Genomic DNA, 15,043 nt, shown 5'->3' with positions numbered 1-15,043 from the left:
CCACAGGGATCTGGGAGTCATCAGCCCAGAGATGTGAACTGAGGCTGTGGGAGCAAGAGGACCACCCCACCTGCCCAGGAGGGCAAGGACCCTGAGGGGGAGAAGAGGCAGAGGACAGAACCCTAAGGAACGGTGGCCTTTAGGAGTCAGCTGGAGAAGGCAAGGGCTAAATAGGGGCAACCAGAGAGGGAGAAGGAAACGCAGCCCAATTATAATCCTCATAACACCTTGTACCACTTACAGGTGAGGACACTGCAGGCTTTAATGTGGTTTTCTTAGGGCACAAGTACAGAGAAACTCAGAGCTAAATGTCTTGCTCCGTCATATCACCACCTTTCACCTAGGAGTCCTGGAGTATCTCCTTCTCAACCCCTGTCCTCCTGTTTAATGCCTCAGTTTTCTAGGTGGTGTAATTTTGAAAGTAGAGTGTAAATGAAAAGATGGACAGGATTCAAGAGGTGCTATTTGCACACAGTGAGTTGTGGAGGGGGTATTTTGTTTGGTTTTATTTTTTATATTTAGAGAGAGGGGCAGAGAGAGAGAGAAAGAGAGAGAGAGATCAAAGTAAGAGAGACATATTGTTCAGCTGCCCCCACCCATGCACCTGACTGGGGATCGAACCCATGACCTTCCAGTGCACAGGACGATGCGCCAACCAACTGAGCCACACTGGCCAGGGCCTCATAATGAAGACAGTGATGCATTGAACTTCGGTCTTTACTGAGGCAACCTGGCTCTTGGTGGTGGCAGGAGGAGGACAACATGAAGAAAGGTCAGCTAATTCTCCGCACTTGTACTCCACGCCTTCCTCTCGCACCCAAGGTCGGTATCACTAATGGATCCTCACCTGCCCTCCTTCTTCGTGAAGCCTTGACAGGGACTCAGACCCCGTCTCCAGGCTGCCGTCACACCGCATCCGAGCCGGCAAGCCTTCTGGAATATCGTGGCCACCACCCCACAAACCACCAGAAGGTCTCTTTATTATGATGAACCTTTTATTATAGAGACAGACTGAACTCTTTTGCATAAAGAATCTCTGGATTGGGTCAGGGAAATCCACCTGCTAAAAGGGAACCAACCAGCTCTCCCTGCCTCTGCCTCAGCTAAGCCCCACTTGCTAAGTTCATCTCAAGGTCACAGGAAACAGCAGAGGCTGCTGTCCCCAGGGCCAGGCTGGTGGGTGGGGCCACGCTAACCAGAGGGTCAGGGTTCCTGGCTGTCCACCAGGTCAGAGTCGCCCCGTCTCCCGCCCCAGTCGGTTGTCCAGAACCTGGAGCTGCCGGAGGAAGCCCGAGTTGGGGCAGATATCACGGTGGGTCTGCACCGTCTGGATGGCCTCCACCAGTGTCATGTTCTCGTAGATCATGAGGAAGGCCAGGACGACAGTGGCGGAGCGGCTCACCCCCATGGCGCAGTGTACCAGCACGCGGCCTGCAGGGAGACCCGACCTCGCGTCAATTACCTGGCCCGCCTTCAGCCCACCTATCACAGTATCCGAGAATGCTGACACTGTGTCCGGTGTCAGCTGGGGCAAAGGAGGCCCAGAGAGGGAAAGGAACTGGCTCAAGGTCACACAGTAAGTTAGCGGAGGAGTAAGGTTAACAGCTGGGATTCCCTTCTCCTGGTTCAAGGTGCTTCCTCTGGCATCCTTGAAACCCTGGGGAGTTGGTGGGGAGTGGGAGAGGGGGGTACTGTTGGAGTCCTCTGGGTTTGTGTCTCTCTTTCCCCCCAGTTCTGCCCTCTCCCCTGCCCCTGCAGCCCTACGCCAAGGCTTCACTTTAGAAGAGTCTGCTCAAGAGCCTTTCGGAGGTCCCATGCCTGCTACCCACACCTGCTCTCTCACGGAGGAATAGGGTTATACTGATGACCACACCGGTCCTTCGTTCTGTCTGTGATTGGTGGTTGCCAGGGAGTCTCTGAAGGGCATGCTCACTAAATGGTAGTAGCTATTTGCGCCATGGGTGGTGGGTGCTGGAGAGGTTTGTGGCTCAGGACACACTCCCTATCAGTGCTGCTGGAAAATGGACAGCCCCGGCTCTCACCCACCCCACCTCCTCCCCACCTCCTCCTTCCCCGGAGCCCACCTTGGGGAACACTGAGGGCAGTTCGGATGTATCGGGCAACAGGCAGGAAGTAGACACTGAGGTCAAAGAAGGGGTTGTCATCAGCCTCGATGCCATAGTACTCCAAGGGCATTCCGTGATAGAACTTGGCACCTGTGTCCACTTGAAACTTGCCCGCGGCAACATTCACAACATGGGTGATGCCCAGCTGGGCCAGCTTGCTCTTGTCCCGGGCTGCGTACCTGGAGGGAGGGCACAGGGGAGGCTGGGAATTGGGAAGTGGGGCAGGTCTCCCTTGGGGGGTCAGTTCTGGCTGGGCTGGAACTGTCCCCTTCCCTCCTCTGCCACTGCCATCAAGGGGAGGGGCAGGAACAGCGAACTGGTCCCGGGTGAAGGGTCTCCTCTAGTTAGAGTTCAAGACTCCCTTCACTCGGGCCAGCTTCTCTGGAGAGCATTTTGGCCACAGGCATCAAAAGACTGCCCGGCTGATGTGGCTCAGAGGTTGAGCGTTGACCTATGAAACAGGAGGTCACAGTTCGATTCCTGATTAGGACACATGTCTGGGTTGTAGGCTCAGTGTGGGGTGTGCAGGAGGCAGCCAGTCAATAATTCTCTCTCATCATTGATATTTCTTTTTTTTTATTTCTTTATTGATTACGGTGTTACATATGTGTCCTTATTCTCCCATTACCCCCCTATCTCATCATTGATATTTCTATCTCTCTCTCCCTCTCCCTTCTTCTCTGAAATCAACAATATATATATATATATATATATATATATATATATATATATATATATATATATATATACACAATGTTCACATACTTTGTCCAGCAAGTCTCTTTCTAGGGACTTAATTAAAGAAAGAATCTGGGGGAAAATCACTAAATATCCTCTAATAGGTGACTGAGTGTGTAAGGTAAATGACATACTATGCAACCACTGAAATAGGGTAGATACAGGTGAACAAGGAAGGGTGTTCATTAACCAATGCCACCCCAATAAATGTAATTAAAAAAAGAAAAGTGTTCATGCTATATTGAGAACCTATGGAAAATGCACAATACAAAACAGAACGTTGTTTAAGAAGGTTTTAAAAATATGTAGTATGATTCCATTAAAAAAGCTTTCTGTATAAAGCAGATTACAAAACAAGATTATAAAGTGATATCATTTTCTGTAAAAATAAAAAAGAAATGTGGAAAAGCATGTATGTATGTGTGTGTATGTGTATGCACTTTTTAAAAGTCAACAAGGATTTTATTACTGGTTATCTGTAGGGAGGATAGCATAGTTGCCATATTGTGAACAACATCCCTATTCTCTAAATATTAAGGAAAATTTCTAAAATCCACATATATTGATCCATATGTTTAAATTTTAAGAAAAAAAATGAGACAGAGTTCTATTCTCTCTATGTACCCTATGTAACTCGTGTGTGTCGCCAGAATGTTTCTAGCCTCACTATTCATAATAGCCAACAAGTGGGAACAACTCAAGTGTTTGTATACAATAAAATGGATAAACTGTGTGGTATTTGTGCAGTCAGATATTTTTACAGCAATAAAAATAACACGGGTGAGTCTTACAATTTCGCACAAATTGTGTCACGCACAAAACACACACAATGTGATTCCATTCACCTAACTTTAAAAGACAGACTAAACTAAGTGTAGGGTTAGGTATATGGATGGTAAAAGTATAAAGAAAAGCAAGGAAATGATTACTTCAACACTTAGTGGCTGTCCACAGGGAAAGAGTTAGAGCGAGAAGCGTTCAGAAGGTATTTCTGAGGCACAAGTAATGTCCTATTTCTTGCCCTGGGCGATGAAACTGTTCATATACGTACACTCTGTGCACTTTTCTTATGAGTGTTCTACTTCCACAATTCAAAAAGCAATGTCTATAACAGGGAAGAAACATGTGGAAAGAGATGATGGGAGGCAACGGGGTACCACCTGTGCCCCTGGAGGGCTCTGGGAGAGGCTCCCCTTCTGCTCCCCACTCTCCCACGTGGGTCGGACTTACGCATCTCCCAGGAAGAGGTTGGGCCAGACCTCGTCGATGTGGCTCAGCATGGCGGCCCGACGGACCCACAGCAAGCGCTGCAGTGAGGACAGCGTGGGCGGCTGGTAGGGGGACACAGAGACTGTTCCGTGGATCTTGGGTCTCCGGAGGTCCTGCTTTTGCAGGGAATCCATCCTGGAACAGGGTGGACACCGCGGTGGCTAGAGGCATGCTCCCAGAAGGTGGGTCCGGCTCACCCAGAGGCCCAGGTGGGACTGGGCTGGTGCGGGAAGGGCTTCAGCTAGTTGGTGTGAGGCTATTAACCGACTCAGCTGGGCTGAGGCCTAGACCATTTCCCCAGGAACAAGAGCATCAACCTCTTGTTACCCTCTCTCCCACCCTCTCCAGAGGCCCTTGAGGTCAGCAACTTTGGCCCAGGGGTCCTTGGGGCTCCCTGTTTGTGGTGAAGAGTCAGTGCAGATCCGACCCCTTAAGTCGCTGGCCACTTGGGACTTTGTAGGGATGGAGGCCTCGGATGGCTGTGGCCCCCCCTCGGCCTGGGCAGCTCATCTCAGCCCCCTCCTCTGCTACCTCCTGGGCTGATCTCCATGTTCAGGTGCTTGGAGAGCAGAGCCCATCTCTGAGTGAGGGGCCTGGGCTATGAAGGACATCGGTTGCATTTCCATACTGAATGAGCTAATGCCTCTCAGGGGCCCGGGACCTCACCGTGGGAGGTCCCTGTTTTACATGGGAGAAAGCTGAAGGTCAGAGAGAAAAATGTTAAGTGCCACCCACTGCCATGTGGCTGATGTGTAGCGAGGCTGTGGTTTCGATCCCGTTCTCTGACCCCACAGCTCAGTCCCCACGTCTTCCCGTTACGACCTTTGGGGACTCCAGAGAGTGGTCACTAGCCCACTCAACTCTACAGGGAGCCTGGTGCTGCTGGTACGCATGTGCCTGTAAGTCCTGGGACTTTCCTCCTTACCCCGATGACTCGGGCCAGCGCTGCGGGTCAGGCCTCACCCAGTTGGGGTGAGTTGTCTCAGGAATCAGCTGGCTGAGGGGGTCCGGGCCCCTGCTGAGCTGAGTGGTCAGTGGCACCAGAACGTGAGTCTGGTGTCGTCCTGGGAAGGAGTGCCTCTCTTGGCTAACTGCCCCTGGCCCTCTCAACCAGTAACTAGGGAAGGTACACACTGGAAAAAACATCTTTTCTCTTTGGCAGGCGGTGCCAGGACCAGAGAGAGAAACAGGCACCCAGGAGGCCACTGGCTTGGCCAAGCTCACCCAGCGGGCAGCCGGCGGGCAGGGCGGAAGTGAAGACCCGGTTTTCCCCCTCATCCCCCACTGTGACCTCTCAGGGCAGGCTGAGTGGCCTGCCACCTACCTAGGGCATGGTCTAGGGCCGGGAGTGGGGGAGTGAGGGCAAGGACAGGGCTAAGCACATGAGCGGAATGGGGCTGGGGCAGGTTCCGCCCAGAACACAAATGCTGTGAAGCGGTTAGAATTCCAGGCCTCCTCTTGGAGCCCACGGGGGTGGGGTTGGAGGGTGGGGGGACGGGGGGGCAGAGAGCAGACCTCGGCCCCTGTAGGGGCGAGCGCAGTCCCTCCAAACCCCAGGCCTTCTCCATGCTGGGCATCTCTTTGGGATTAAAGGCTCTTAGGCCTGGAACTCCCCACGGAGAGGGGAAGCTGCTGCCTGAAGTGGTGGGAAGAGAACCTGCGAGAGGGAGGGAGGAGAGCCTGGCCTCAAGCAAGTCTTTGCTTCAGTCTTGGCCACATTTCTCTTCCCATGTTAAATGCCCTGGGTTGCCCGACCCAGGAGTCTGTAGGGGTCTGACCTGAGAAAGAGAGGAGGGGCTGGGTGTGCAGCAACTACAGGGTAGTGTGTTAGGATAGCGTACCCCCCCAGGTGCCCCTCCAGAATCATCCAAAAGCCACACTGGTCTGAAGCTGCCAGCTGGTGCTTGAGCCCCAGGCAAGGCAGATGGGGCTTGGGGAAGTCGGGCAGGCGCGGGCTCAGGCCTCTGAGCTTGGTGTGGGGTAAGGCTGCCCCCAAGTGGCCAGTGGGTGCCTCGCAGCCCAGCTGTGCCTGGGAGTAGGCAGCTAGGCTTTGGATGAGGGAGCTGGACCCTGCTCCTCCTGAGGCTCCTGGGCAGAGAGGAGACAGCAGAGGAATCAAGGATCTGGGGTTCCTCAGCCACAGCCCCGCCTCAGCCTCCTAGGAGACCTAGGCCCAGGTCTCGAGAATGGCACCTTTCCCTTGGACTAAGGGGTACTCCTTGTCAGACCCCATCTAGGGTCTCCCTCCTGATGCTCCTGGAGGGATCCCCCACCTGTCTACCCCATCCCGCTTTGCCAGCGGAGGCAGGTCAGCCCCTGAGGGAAGTGCCTTCCATGTATTACCTCACAGCGGCCCCACTGAGGACACTGGCTCAGAGACGTGCGCACAGATGCAAGCATCAGGCCTAGGAACTCGGCCCAGGTCTGCCCTCCTCCAAGGTCTGCACGCTGGGTACCAACCCACCGGCAGCTCACCGTGGGGAGCCCCTTGACCAGTGACACATTCTTCACCTCCAGGCACAACCATGGGCAGGGAGTTGGTGGCTGCAGCAGCTCCCCCGGTTTCTGCCACCCACAGACCTGGACTGCCAAGGACCCTGCCCAACACTTCCTCCCACATCTCCTCGGCCCCGTGAGGGTGACGCAGGGCCCAGCTCCGTCAGGGACAGGGCCGGCGTGGCTGCTCTCCCCATGCACTCGGGGTCTCCCTCCTGCATCTCCCCCTAAGCTAACTGATGCCTCTGTAGGCACCTGCTCTGCCTGCTCTTGTGTCGCTGCTGATTACAAGTTCACACACTCCTGCCTTTGCATCTCTCCTCCTTGCTTTCCCGCGGCCTCTGTCTCCCACCCTCCCCGGGAGCTGGGCTGCTCCACAGCCTCCCAGCAGCCCTGCCTGCTGGTGGCCTCGGACCAGGCCAGGCTGTCTCAGGGCAGCAGCTGTTTGCCACCCACTCCTCGCACAGCCCCAGGAGCTCTCCCCCTGCTCTTCCCTGCTGCTCACTCTCGCTGCCCCTCCTCCCCCGCAGGCAGACCAGGTGGGATGCTGCCATGGGACGGAGGGGGGGGGGGGACAGGTGGGGTGGGAGATCTCTCTCTGAGGAGTCTGGCGAAGGAAGCCTAAGAGAGGTGTTCGTGGGCTGCCAGTGGTGAGCTGCCGGTGGGTTGGTACCCAGCGTGCAGACCTTGGAGGAGGGCAGACCTGGGCCGAGTTCGTAGGCCTGGTGCTTGCATCTGTGAGCACGTCTCTGAGCCAGTGTCCTCAGTGGGGCTGCTGTGAGGATCCCACGGGGTAATAAATGGAAGGCACTTCCCACAGGCTCTGCCTCACGGTAGATGCCCAATAAATGGGACATCTGACTGTTATCACCACTATTATTACTGTTACCTATTCAAGCCTGAGCCATATCCCGGGCAGAGGGTAACTTCCCATGGGACAGTGAGGCACGGTCTTTATCTCTGTGTTTCCTGATGTCTCTTTCTCTGTCTGGCCACGATTATTGTTACATTCACCTCTCACTGAGGATGCACTATGTACTTAGCTCTGGACAGCCAGAACTAAGTATTTACATCTTCTCCTTGAATCCGTACAGGACCCTGATGAGGCAGGTAATAATCATTATCCCCATTTTATAGGGGAGGAAACTGAGACTCAGAGAGATTCAGCAATATACCCAAGGTCACACAGCCAATAGCACGGGAGACAGGATTCAAGCTCAGGTCTTTCTGGCTCTGCTATGCTTTGTCTGTGCCTTTATCTGACCAGTCCATCCCCCAATCTAACCCAGTCCCCCCTGCCCCCACCACAATACACGCAGGCCCAGGTGCCCTGGCCCTCACTACCCAGCAGGCTCTGTGCACCCCCTGAAATAGGGGCACTCACCCACCTGCGGGGGGATCTGGCCCGGGCTCCGGTCTTTTCTGACAGGCACGTTGTGCTGCTGACTTCCAGCCGCTTGTCTCTGCGCACTTGCTGCTGTTTCTATTTTTGATTTGAGTTTAATTATAAAGCATGATGTGCTGCTCCCCCTCTCTGGCCTCTCCTGCCACTCCCCACTCCCCCACTGGTCTCATGGCATGGTCAGTGCCACACCCAGCCAGGGCACTTGCAATCTCCTGCGGCATGTGTGGATGTGTATGCTGGTTGTGGGCAGGGAGAAGGAAGATCAAATAAGCCATTTTAAAAGCTCCCTAGGCCTTCAAGGGGGGGTGTGGAACATGTGCAGAAAGTTGAAGCTGGAAGGATCCTCTATGGAGGAGGATGGGGAAGAGAGCAGCCCAAATCACACACAAACCAGCGGGATCGCCAACATCAGCACCCAGGCCCAGGGCCTTTAGTTGGGGGCTAAGGATTCCATTAAGGTCTAGAAGACTCGGGCTGAGGGAAGTGGGAAGACAGATAGACACAGGGGTCAGTGGGGTTCAGAGCAGGTCTTCCGACGCCCTGGCCTGGCTGTCAGAAGCTGTGTCCGGAAGCCCCTCTGCCCTCTGCCGAGTTCCTCCTTCCCCCAGAGGCATTCCGACCCAGGTCCCACTTCCCTGTGGCCAGGCAGATGGTCCTTAGGGCCCCTCCTAAGGTTAACTGTGATCAGCTTGAGACCTTGGATTTGGGCCTATTAAGAACCCTCCCTGCTCTCCAGAGACCCTCCTCATATACCCAAACCTCAGTGCTCTCCCCACTCACTCTCAGGTACCATGCGCACACACCTGTGCACCCCCTCAGCCACGCCTACAGGGTCTCTGAAGTCTGGGCTCCAGGGAATAAGGCCCAGCCCCTGCTGGGGCTCCCTGAGCCCAGGGAGAGCTGGTGGAGGCAGCTGTGGACAAGGGCTATCCTGGACAATTGCAATCTCCTCGGATCTCCTCCCGTACTCCCTCCAGCCCTCAGGGCCCATTCCCACCTGTGGGGACTGAAGACAGTGGCTGAGAGAAAGTGCAGGCAGCCCGAGGAGGCGGAAGGAGTAGCAGGCTGTAGGCCGGACCCCACACTGGGCTCTTACCATCTTCTGGGTGTCCACCTGGGCCAGAGTCCCCAGCAGCGCCAGCAGCGCCAGTGCCGGGGTGGCAAAGTGGCAGAGCCCCGTGGCAGGGAGCAAAGACCAGCTCTGGGGGAGAATGAGCTCCATGTCACAGGCAGGTGAGCCAAGGCCAGATTGGCTGGGGTCACATCATTAGCTCAGGATAGGAGCTGCCACCTAAACCTGCTTCTGCTTCGAACCCTCTGTGTAAGGTCAAGAGGGCACCAGTGCTGGGAGAGATGAGGAGGCGGGTTTGGGGCCCGGGGCTCACAGCCCCTCATTTTGCAGAGTGCCCAGCCCCAGGGCTGCCGTGTATGGCTGCACGGGCTGCACACTGCACAACACCCAGGGGGCTCCAGTTGCACAGACTATTTGGGGGATGCACCCCCAGCAACTGTGCCATGCTGTAGCTCAGATGACTCCCCCAAAGCCAGCTGCCTGATGGGAAAATGCTGAGGTTTAGGGTCAGGGTATTTGAGAGCCTCAGGCCTAGGAAGTGGGGTGACTGGGCCTGATCAGAGAGCTGTTGCTCTGCCAGGCTCCTGAAGCCGGTTTAGAGGAAAGAGCAGGGTGGGAGCATGCATTCCGGCCCACCTCTTGGCTCCCCGTGCTCGCAGAGCTCACCACAACAGCTTCCCACTCAGCTTAGCCCCAGGCCTAGGCCCCACTCCAGCTATAACCCTCATTTCCTCCCATTACACTCACCCCCAAATTCCAAACCTAGCCCTCCGTCCTGCCCTAATTCCCACCCCCAAAATGCTCACCCTCCTGACAGCATGTGTGAAGGGGTCAAATCGCTAATGTGAGCCCCCCCCCCCCCCCCACTTGGTTGAGCTAGCTATGCACTCAAAGACCAAGGCAGCTCTTCTGAGTGGGGGCCGGGGGAGGATTCAGGCCGCGCTCTTAGCAGGAGGAGAAAGCTGTTGCTCTTCCAACTATCAGGAGAGCCTAGGCCAGCCACCCATCCCCACCGGCAGCCCCTGTGAGCCACTGGGTGGGGCGGCACAGCCAAAGTCAAGGTGAGGAGAGCCGAGGGAAGGAGCTGGCTAGCAGGAGCTAGAGGCAGGCTCAGGGAGTGGACAGCAGCTCTGGAGGCCTTAACCCCCCAGCTGATGGCACTCAAGAGGGATGTGATGTGGGGAAGGTGGGCTGTTGGGACCAGTTGGGAACAGACCCAGCCTGGGTGTGGTGGGAGAAGGGCAGTGGGTACTCTGCAGCTCCCTCACAATCCTGGTACCACGCCAGGAAGAGACACCCTTGCCTCCTCCCAGTGAGCTGGAGGAAAACCCAGGGCGGATGCCGGAGAAATGGAAGCAGTGTGTTGCTAGGGTAGCCCGACTCCGTCTACTAGGCAGCTGGGGACCCGGGCCTCCAGCAGGAGGGGAGGGGCTTGCAGAGAGGAGGTGTTAGGGATCTGTTCCCCTTGTGCTATTGCCCCAAATGCGCTGAACACAGAACAAGAGGCAGGGACATGGAAGCAGGAAGGAGTCTGAATAGACTTCTGTAAGACCTTTATGTCCTAAAAGGGTCCCAGAACCAGAGAGGAGGGAGGTTAGGGAGAGTCCTTCTATTGATCTGAGATCAGATTGGGCGGCAGGGGTGGGGGCAGGTAGGGCACGGGGTGCTGGGTCGAAGGAGAGAATGGATTGGCATGATGACAGGAGAACTTCACATCAGCAGGGCTGTGTGCGGAGGTCATGGCTGGTGGCAGCACCTGTTCTCCTTCCCCACGTGGGGATGGTGAGGTCGGGCTGAGGTGAGAATTAACTGAACTTAAGCAATAGCTGCAGCCGCACTTTCCCCCAGAGCTGAAGCTGTGGGAAGATTCAGACAGTCCATGGTTCCAGGACTGGCTGGGCTGCTGCCCATGTGGGGAAGGGGAGCCCCCACAGGCTTTTGGCCAAGGAGGCAGGGCAGGTCAGCATCAAGACCAGTAGGAAGGCCTCACCTCTTCCATTTTAAGCTTTCCAGCCCTTTCTTTCCTAGTCTTTCCATCCTTTCTGGGGTCTGAAGAACCTGGGTAGGCTGGGAGACAGAGGGCCATACTGGAGGCTGATCTTGGCTGGGCCCTGATAAGGCCTTGGGTTAGTGAGGGGCCCAGCAGGCTGGAGAGTGGGCCAAGCCCCTTTCAACCCTCAGTTCCAGCCAGTCAGCCCTAACAACTACCTCTCAACTGTCCCATCCCATGTCCCCCAGCCACCCGCACCTGACGTTTCACTCCCAGCCCTCACTGGCCTCCCCCTTCCTGTTCCCTGCCCAGCTCTCAACTGGCCTCTCACTTCTAACTGCACCCAGCCTTGCCCCCTTGTTCCCTCACCCTGCCCAGCCCTCACCTGGCCCCTCAGCTCCGGCCTGCACCCCGCAGCTTCTGGTCCAGCTGGCAGAGCTGGTGAAGGAAGCCTCGGTTGGGGAAGACCCATCGGTGCTGCCTCACGGTGATCACTGCCTGGCGCAGGGACATCTGCTGGTGCAGCATGAGGTAGGCCAGGACCAGGGTGGCGGAGCGGCTCACGCCTACCACACAGTGCACCAGGACCTTGGCTGAGGGAGACATCCTGGTGAAAGAAGACCCTTTCCCGCCAGCAGGCCCACCCAGGGGCTGGGGTGGGGGCCCAAGTTCCTCTCCCCGCTCTGCCTGGGGTGTACTCTGTGCCCAGCCCTGGCCAAGGCATTCAACATTTAGGGACCTCAGTGTCTTGACCTGTCAAATGCGTAGACCAACTCCTATTTAGCCTCATGGAACCTGTCATTATGTTTGGTGGGAAGACGGTCAAAGTGGACCCCTTGGGCTGGGGCCCAAAGTCCTTAGCATGGCTTATAAGACCCTCCATGAACTGGTCCCAGCTGATCCTGCAGCCCCATCTCAGGCTGTCCCACCCCAGCCTTCAGCTCTAGCAGCGCAGCGTCACTTCCAGCTCCTTGAAGCTGTCCTGGTCTCTGGCCTCCAGCCTTAGCACATGCTATTCCAATGCCTTGTAAATCTTCCCCCCTGCTCTTGGGCTGACTCACATCTACTACTCATCTGTCAGGGTTCAGCTTCTTTGCAGAGGCTTTCCTGACCACTCATGGTGTCGCCTGAATCATGGAGCAGCTCATCCTTTTTGCACGTGGCTCGGTGAATACTGCTGCAGCGGGAAGTCGCCCTGCCCCCCTGATCCTCTGCCCTGAGCACCCCTGCCCTGTGCTCCCTTAGCTCTTCACATTTCCCCACTCCTTCGCGCAGCACTCGTACCACTTTACGCTTTGACTGTCTTCCCACCAAACATAATGACAAGTTCCGTGAGGGCAGACACCCTGCCTGGCCTACGTGTGAATTCCCAGCACCTAGCTCAGTGCCTGGCTCAGAGAAGATAGTAAATAGCTGGCAAGTGAATGGATGGAGAACAAATGAATGTCCGAGTGTTTTGCGTATTAAGAAGTGCTGTGAGGCACAGTCTTGTCTCTCCCATCGCACAGATGAGAAACTGAAGTCCAGAGAGGGACGCTGGCTCGCCCAGGTTCCAGCGGCCAGGGCCACAGCGCTCCCCCAGGATCAACACAGAACAGGGGCCCAGCTCCCCCCCCCCCCCCCAGGGCCCGTGTTGCCCGCTGGGTGCTAGGAGGTTTTTTCCATTTGAAAGTACTTATGGCCTAAACCAGACATCTGGGCACCAAGCCGCCGTTTCTGAAGGCTGAGTGCTGCAGAGAAAGAGTTGTTTTGCCGTTTGGGAGGCCTGGCTTCCAGGGCTGCTCCTACCCCGTGGCATGGCCTTGTATCCTAGGCCTCAGTTTCTCCATACGAGAAGCTATGCAGTTGGATAAGTCGCTGGAGCACTGAGCAGACAATTTAAAAAAAAACCTGATGGCTTTTTAAAAACTAGGGATGGTTGGGGTCCTCCTCTTAGGCCTCGGGGAGGCCCCAAGGCGGCTCTCTCTGTGGAGAGCGCAGCGCCTTCTCCCCCCTTTCCTCCGGGTGCCTTCTCCTTGCTCCCTCCTTCTCCCGGGCCCTTCCTTGGCCTCTGTGGCTTGTTTCCTGAGCCCATTTCTTCTACGGCTCACTCCCACCTCTGTGACTTTCTAGATAAACTTCCTCTCACAGTTTGATAAAAATAAAAACTAGGGATGGGAGGGCACTGATGTTTGAGGGGAAACTGGACATCCCCCCATGACTGGACAGGATGGACCTGAGATCAGACCCCAAGTCCTACCCCCAGGTGTGCTGAGGCCGCGGTGAATGAAGTCAGCTGCGGAGGAGAAGTAGGCACTGATGTCGAAATCGGGGAGGTCGTGGGCTGGCACCCCCAGGTAGCTCACGCTGCTGCCGTAGAAGTCAGGGCCGCCCTGACAGTAGAGGCCTCCGTGGGCGGCGTTCAGCACATGGGTGATGCCCAGCTTCCAGAGCTCAAAGCGGTTATTGGCTGTGGCCCTGGGGAGCGGAGGAAGGGGGCTGGCTGCTGGCTGGGCCATGGGGTCCAGGAGGGAGGTTTTGTCAGGCCCCCTACTTCAGAGGGATGGAGCCATTAGGGTCCAAAGGAAGAGGGAAGGAACCCAGCAAGCTAGAGCTGGATCCACAGCTCACAGGGCCACCCTCAGAGCTTTTGGTGGGAGAGCTGGTGGGATAGGAAGTTATCTCTAGCCCCTCTTTGCTTCCTGAGGTCATGTGCCCCTGCTGGCTGGGACAGAAAGGAAAGGATTGCCTCACCCCTGGGACCGAGCGCCCCGCCCTTCCTGCCCCAGGCCTTCCCACACGCTTCCGGCCTCTACTGGCCACTGCCTCATACCTGCTTCTACTCTGCAAATGTTTAGGGGTGACAACTTTCCTGATTCACCTTTAGTCAGGCCTCCTCGCCCACTGTGACCCGAGGAGAGAGGCTGGGACCAGGAAGGGAAGCTCTCTGTCCAATCCACTTCATACCCCACGTCACCATTCCCCAGGCCTCTGCCCCTGAAACGCCCCAATTTTCCTGGATACGTCAGCAGACTCCAGGAATTTCTGGGAGCTCCCCTCTTTCAGGCAGGCAAAGTCCCCACTCCCCCTGGTGGCCGCACCTGATCACTGCACACAGGACTTCTGGAGAAAGTCCCTGGTCTAGAAAGCTCAGTGCAGAACTATTTCCCCGCGTTCCCATCCCGCTCCTATCTCTGGTAAAGAGCCCAGGAACCGTCTGTTCTTGCTCCCACCCCCGCACCCCTCAAGCCAGCTACTACTCACGCATCTCCGATGTAAAGGTTGGGCCAAACTTCGTCCGCCCGGTTGCAAGAAGAGATTTTCCCTGCCCTCAGGAGCTCCTCCAGTTCCACAACACCCGGGCAAGGTGTGGCCTCCGTATCTCCCCACGGCTCTGGGAGCGAGGCCTCAGCCATGGGCCAGCCCACCCACTCCCCTGTCTCTGCAGTCACTCCTCTCGGCCTCTCCAGTGTCATTTCTCCTTCCGGAGATTGGCAGGGACAGGTGGGACAAAAAGAAGTGACTCAGCAAGTCACCGGGGCCTCCAGAGGGAACAGGACATTTTCTTCCCCAAGTCACCCCCGCCAACCCCAAACTCCACTGACCACATGGAATCAGACATACCTCTGCAAACCACTTTATCTCAGCTTCTTCATCTGCAAAGTAAGGATAATTGCACCTGCCTCAGAGAATTGGGAAGATTTGCCCTAGCTGGTTTGGCTCAGAGGATGGAGTGTTGGCCTGTGAACTGAAGGGTCCCGGGTTCAATTCTGGTCAAGAGCACAAGGGCATGTACCTTGGTTGCAGTCTCCTCCCCAGCCTGGGCCCTGGTCAGGGCTCCTGCAGGAGGCAACCAATCTATCTCTCTCACATCCATGTTTCTCTCTGTATTTCCTTCTCTCTTCCACTCTCTCTCTCTAAAGATCAATGGAAAAATATCCTCAGGTGAGGATTAAAAAAAAAAAAAA

The 15,043-nt window shown here is 56.0% G+C and overlaps 2 protein-coding genes across 10 annotated transcripts; both read right to left on the bottom strand.

Moving 5' to 3' along the window:
- Positions 1-962: 962 nt before the first annotated feature.
- Positions 963-11,500, bottom strand: DUSP13B (dual specificity phosphatase 13B). Of its 5 annotated transcripts, none has more exons than XM_054728843.1 (4): positions 11,482-11,500; positions 4,095-4,268; positions 2,085-2,305; positions 963-1,431 (listed from the first exon to the last, which is right to left on the bottom strand). In XM_054728843.1, the coding sequence occupies exons 2-4, from the start codon at positions 4,265-4,267 to the stop codon at positions 1,229-1,231; spliced, it is 597 nt and encodes a 198-aa protein (XP_054584818.1). In that variant the 5' UTR covers position 4,268; positions 11,482-11,500; the 3' UTR covers positions 963-1,228. The 5 variants fall into 5 exon arrangements, with proteins under 5 accessions (XP_054584818.1, XP_054584819.1, XP_054584817.1 ...); XM_054728844.1 differs by lacking the exon at positions 11,482-11,500 and adding an exon at positions 9,032-9,049; XM_054728842.1 differs by lacking the exon at positions 11,482-11,500 and adding an exon at positions 8,014-8,051.
- On the bottom strand, positions 4,222-14,729 carry DUSP13A (dual specificity phosphatase 13A). 5 transcript variants are annotated; one of them, XR_008558718.1, is made up of 6 exons: positions 14,700-14,729; positions 14,340-14,556; positions 13,336-13,553; positions 11,482-11,689; positions 11,097-11,173; positions 10,684-10,962 (listed from the first exon to the last, which is right to left on the bottom strand). XR_008558718.1 is itself a non-coding variant. In XM_054728846.1 (4 exons), exons 1-3 carry the CDS (start codon positions 14,549-14,551, stop codon positions 11,490-11,492), a joined length of 630 nt encoding a protein of 209 aa, XP_054584821.1. In that variant the 5' UTR covers positions 14,552-14,600; the 3' UTR covers positions 4,222-4,268; positions 11,482-11,489. The 5 variants fall into 5 exon arrangements, 3 of the variants coding, with proteins under 3 accessions (XP_054584821.1, XP_054584822.1, XP_054584820.1); XR_008558717.1 differs by lacking the exon at positions 14,700-14,729 and having other exon boundaries at positions 14,340-14,600; XM_054728846.1 differs by lacking the exons at positions 10,684-10,962; positions 11,097-11,173; positions 14,700-14,729 and adding an exon at positions 4,222-4,268 and having other exon boundaries at positions 14,340-14,600.
- Between the last annotated feature and the right edge of the window lie 314 nt (positions 14,730-15,043).

This window comes from Eptesicus fuscus, chromosome 17, assembly GCF_027574615.1.
Source record: "Eptesicus fuscus isolate TK198812 chromosome 17, DD_ASM_mEF_20220401, whole genome shotgun sequence".
Lineage (NCBI taxonomy): Eukaryota > Metazoa > Chordata > Mammalia > Chiroptera > Vespertilionidae > Eptesicus > Eptesicus fuscus.
This window is presented reverse-complemented; position numbering and strand designations above follow the sequence as displayed.

What these genes read in the sequence shown, in the direction of transcription:
- DUSP13B (XM_028151252.2), bottom strand. Translation starts at nt 5,411, where the DNA reads ATGAGGGGGAAAACCGGGTCTTCACTTCCGCCCTGCCCGCCGGCTGCC. An exon ending in CGCTGGCCCGAGTCATCGGG is followed by an intron (nt 4,269 to 5,058) that starts GTAAGGAGGAAA and finishes ACCCTGTTCCAG; the next exon opens with GATGGATTCCCTGCAAAAGC. An exon ending in TGCCCTCAGTGTTCCCCAAG is followed by an intron (nt 1,432 to 2,084) that starts GTGGGCTCCGGG and finishes GTCTCCCTGCAG; the next exon opens with GCCGCGTGCTGGTACACTGC.
- DUSP13A (XM_054728846.1), bottom strand. Translation starts at nt 14,551, where the DNA reads ATGACACTGGAGAGGCCGAGAGGAGTGACTGCAGAGACAGGGGAGTGG. An exon ending in AACCTTTACATCGGAGATGC is followed by an intron (nt 13,554 to 14,339) that starts GTGAGTAGTAGC and finishes TCCGCTCCCCAG; the next exon opens with GGCCACAGCCAATAACCGCT. An exon ending in CGGCCTCAGCACACCTGGGG is followed by an intron (nt 11,690 to 13,335) that starts GTAGGACTTGGG and finishes TGTCTCCCTCAG; the next exon opens with CCAAGGTCCTGGTGCACTGT.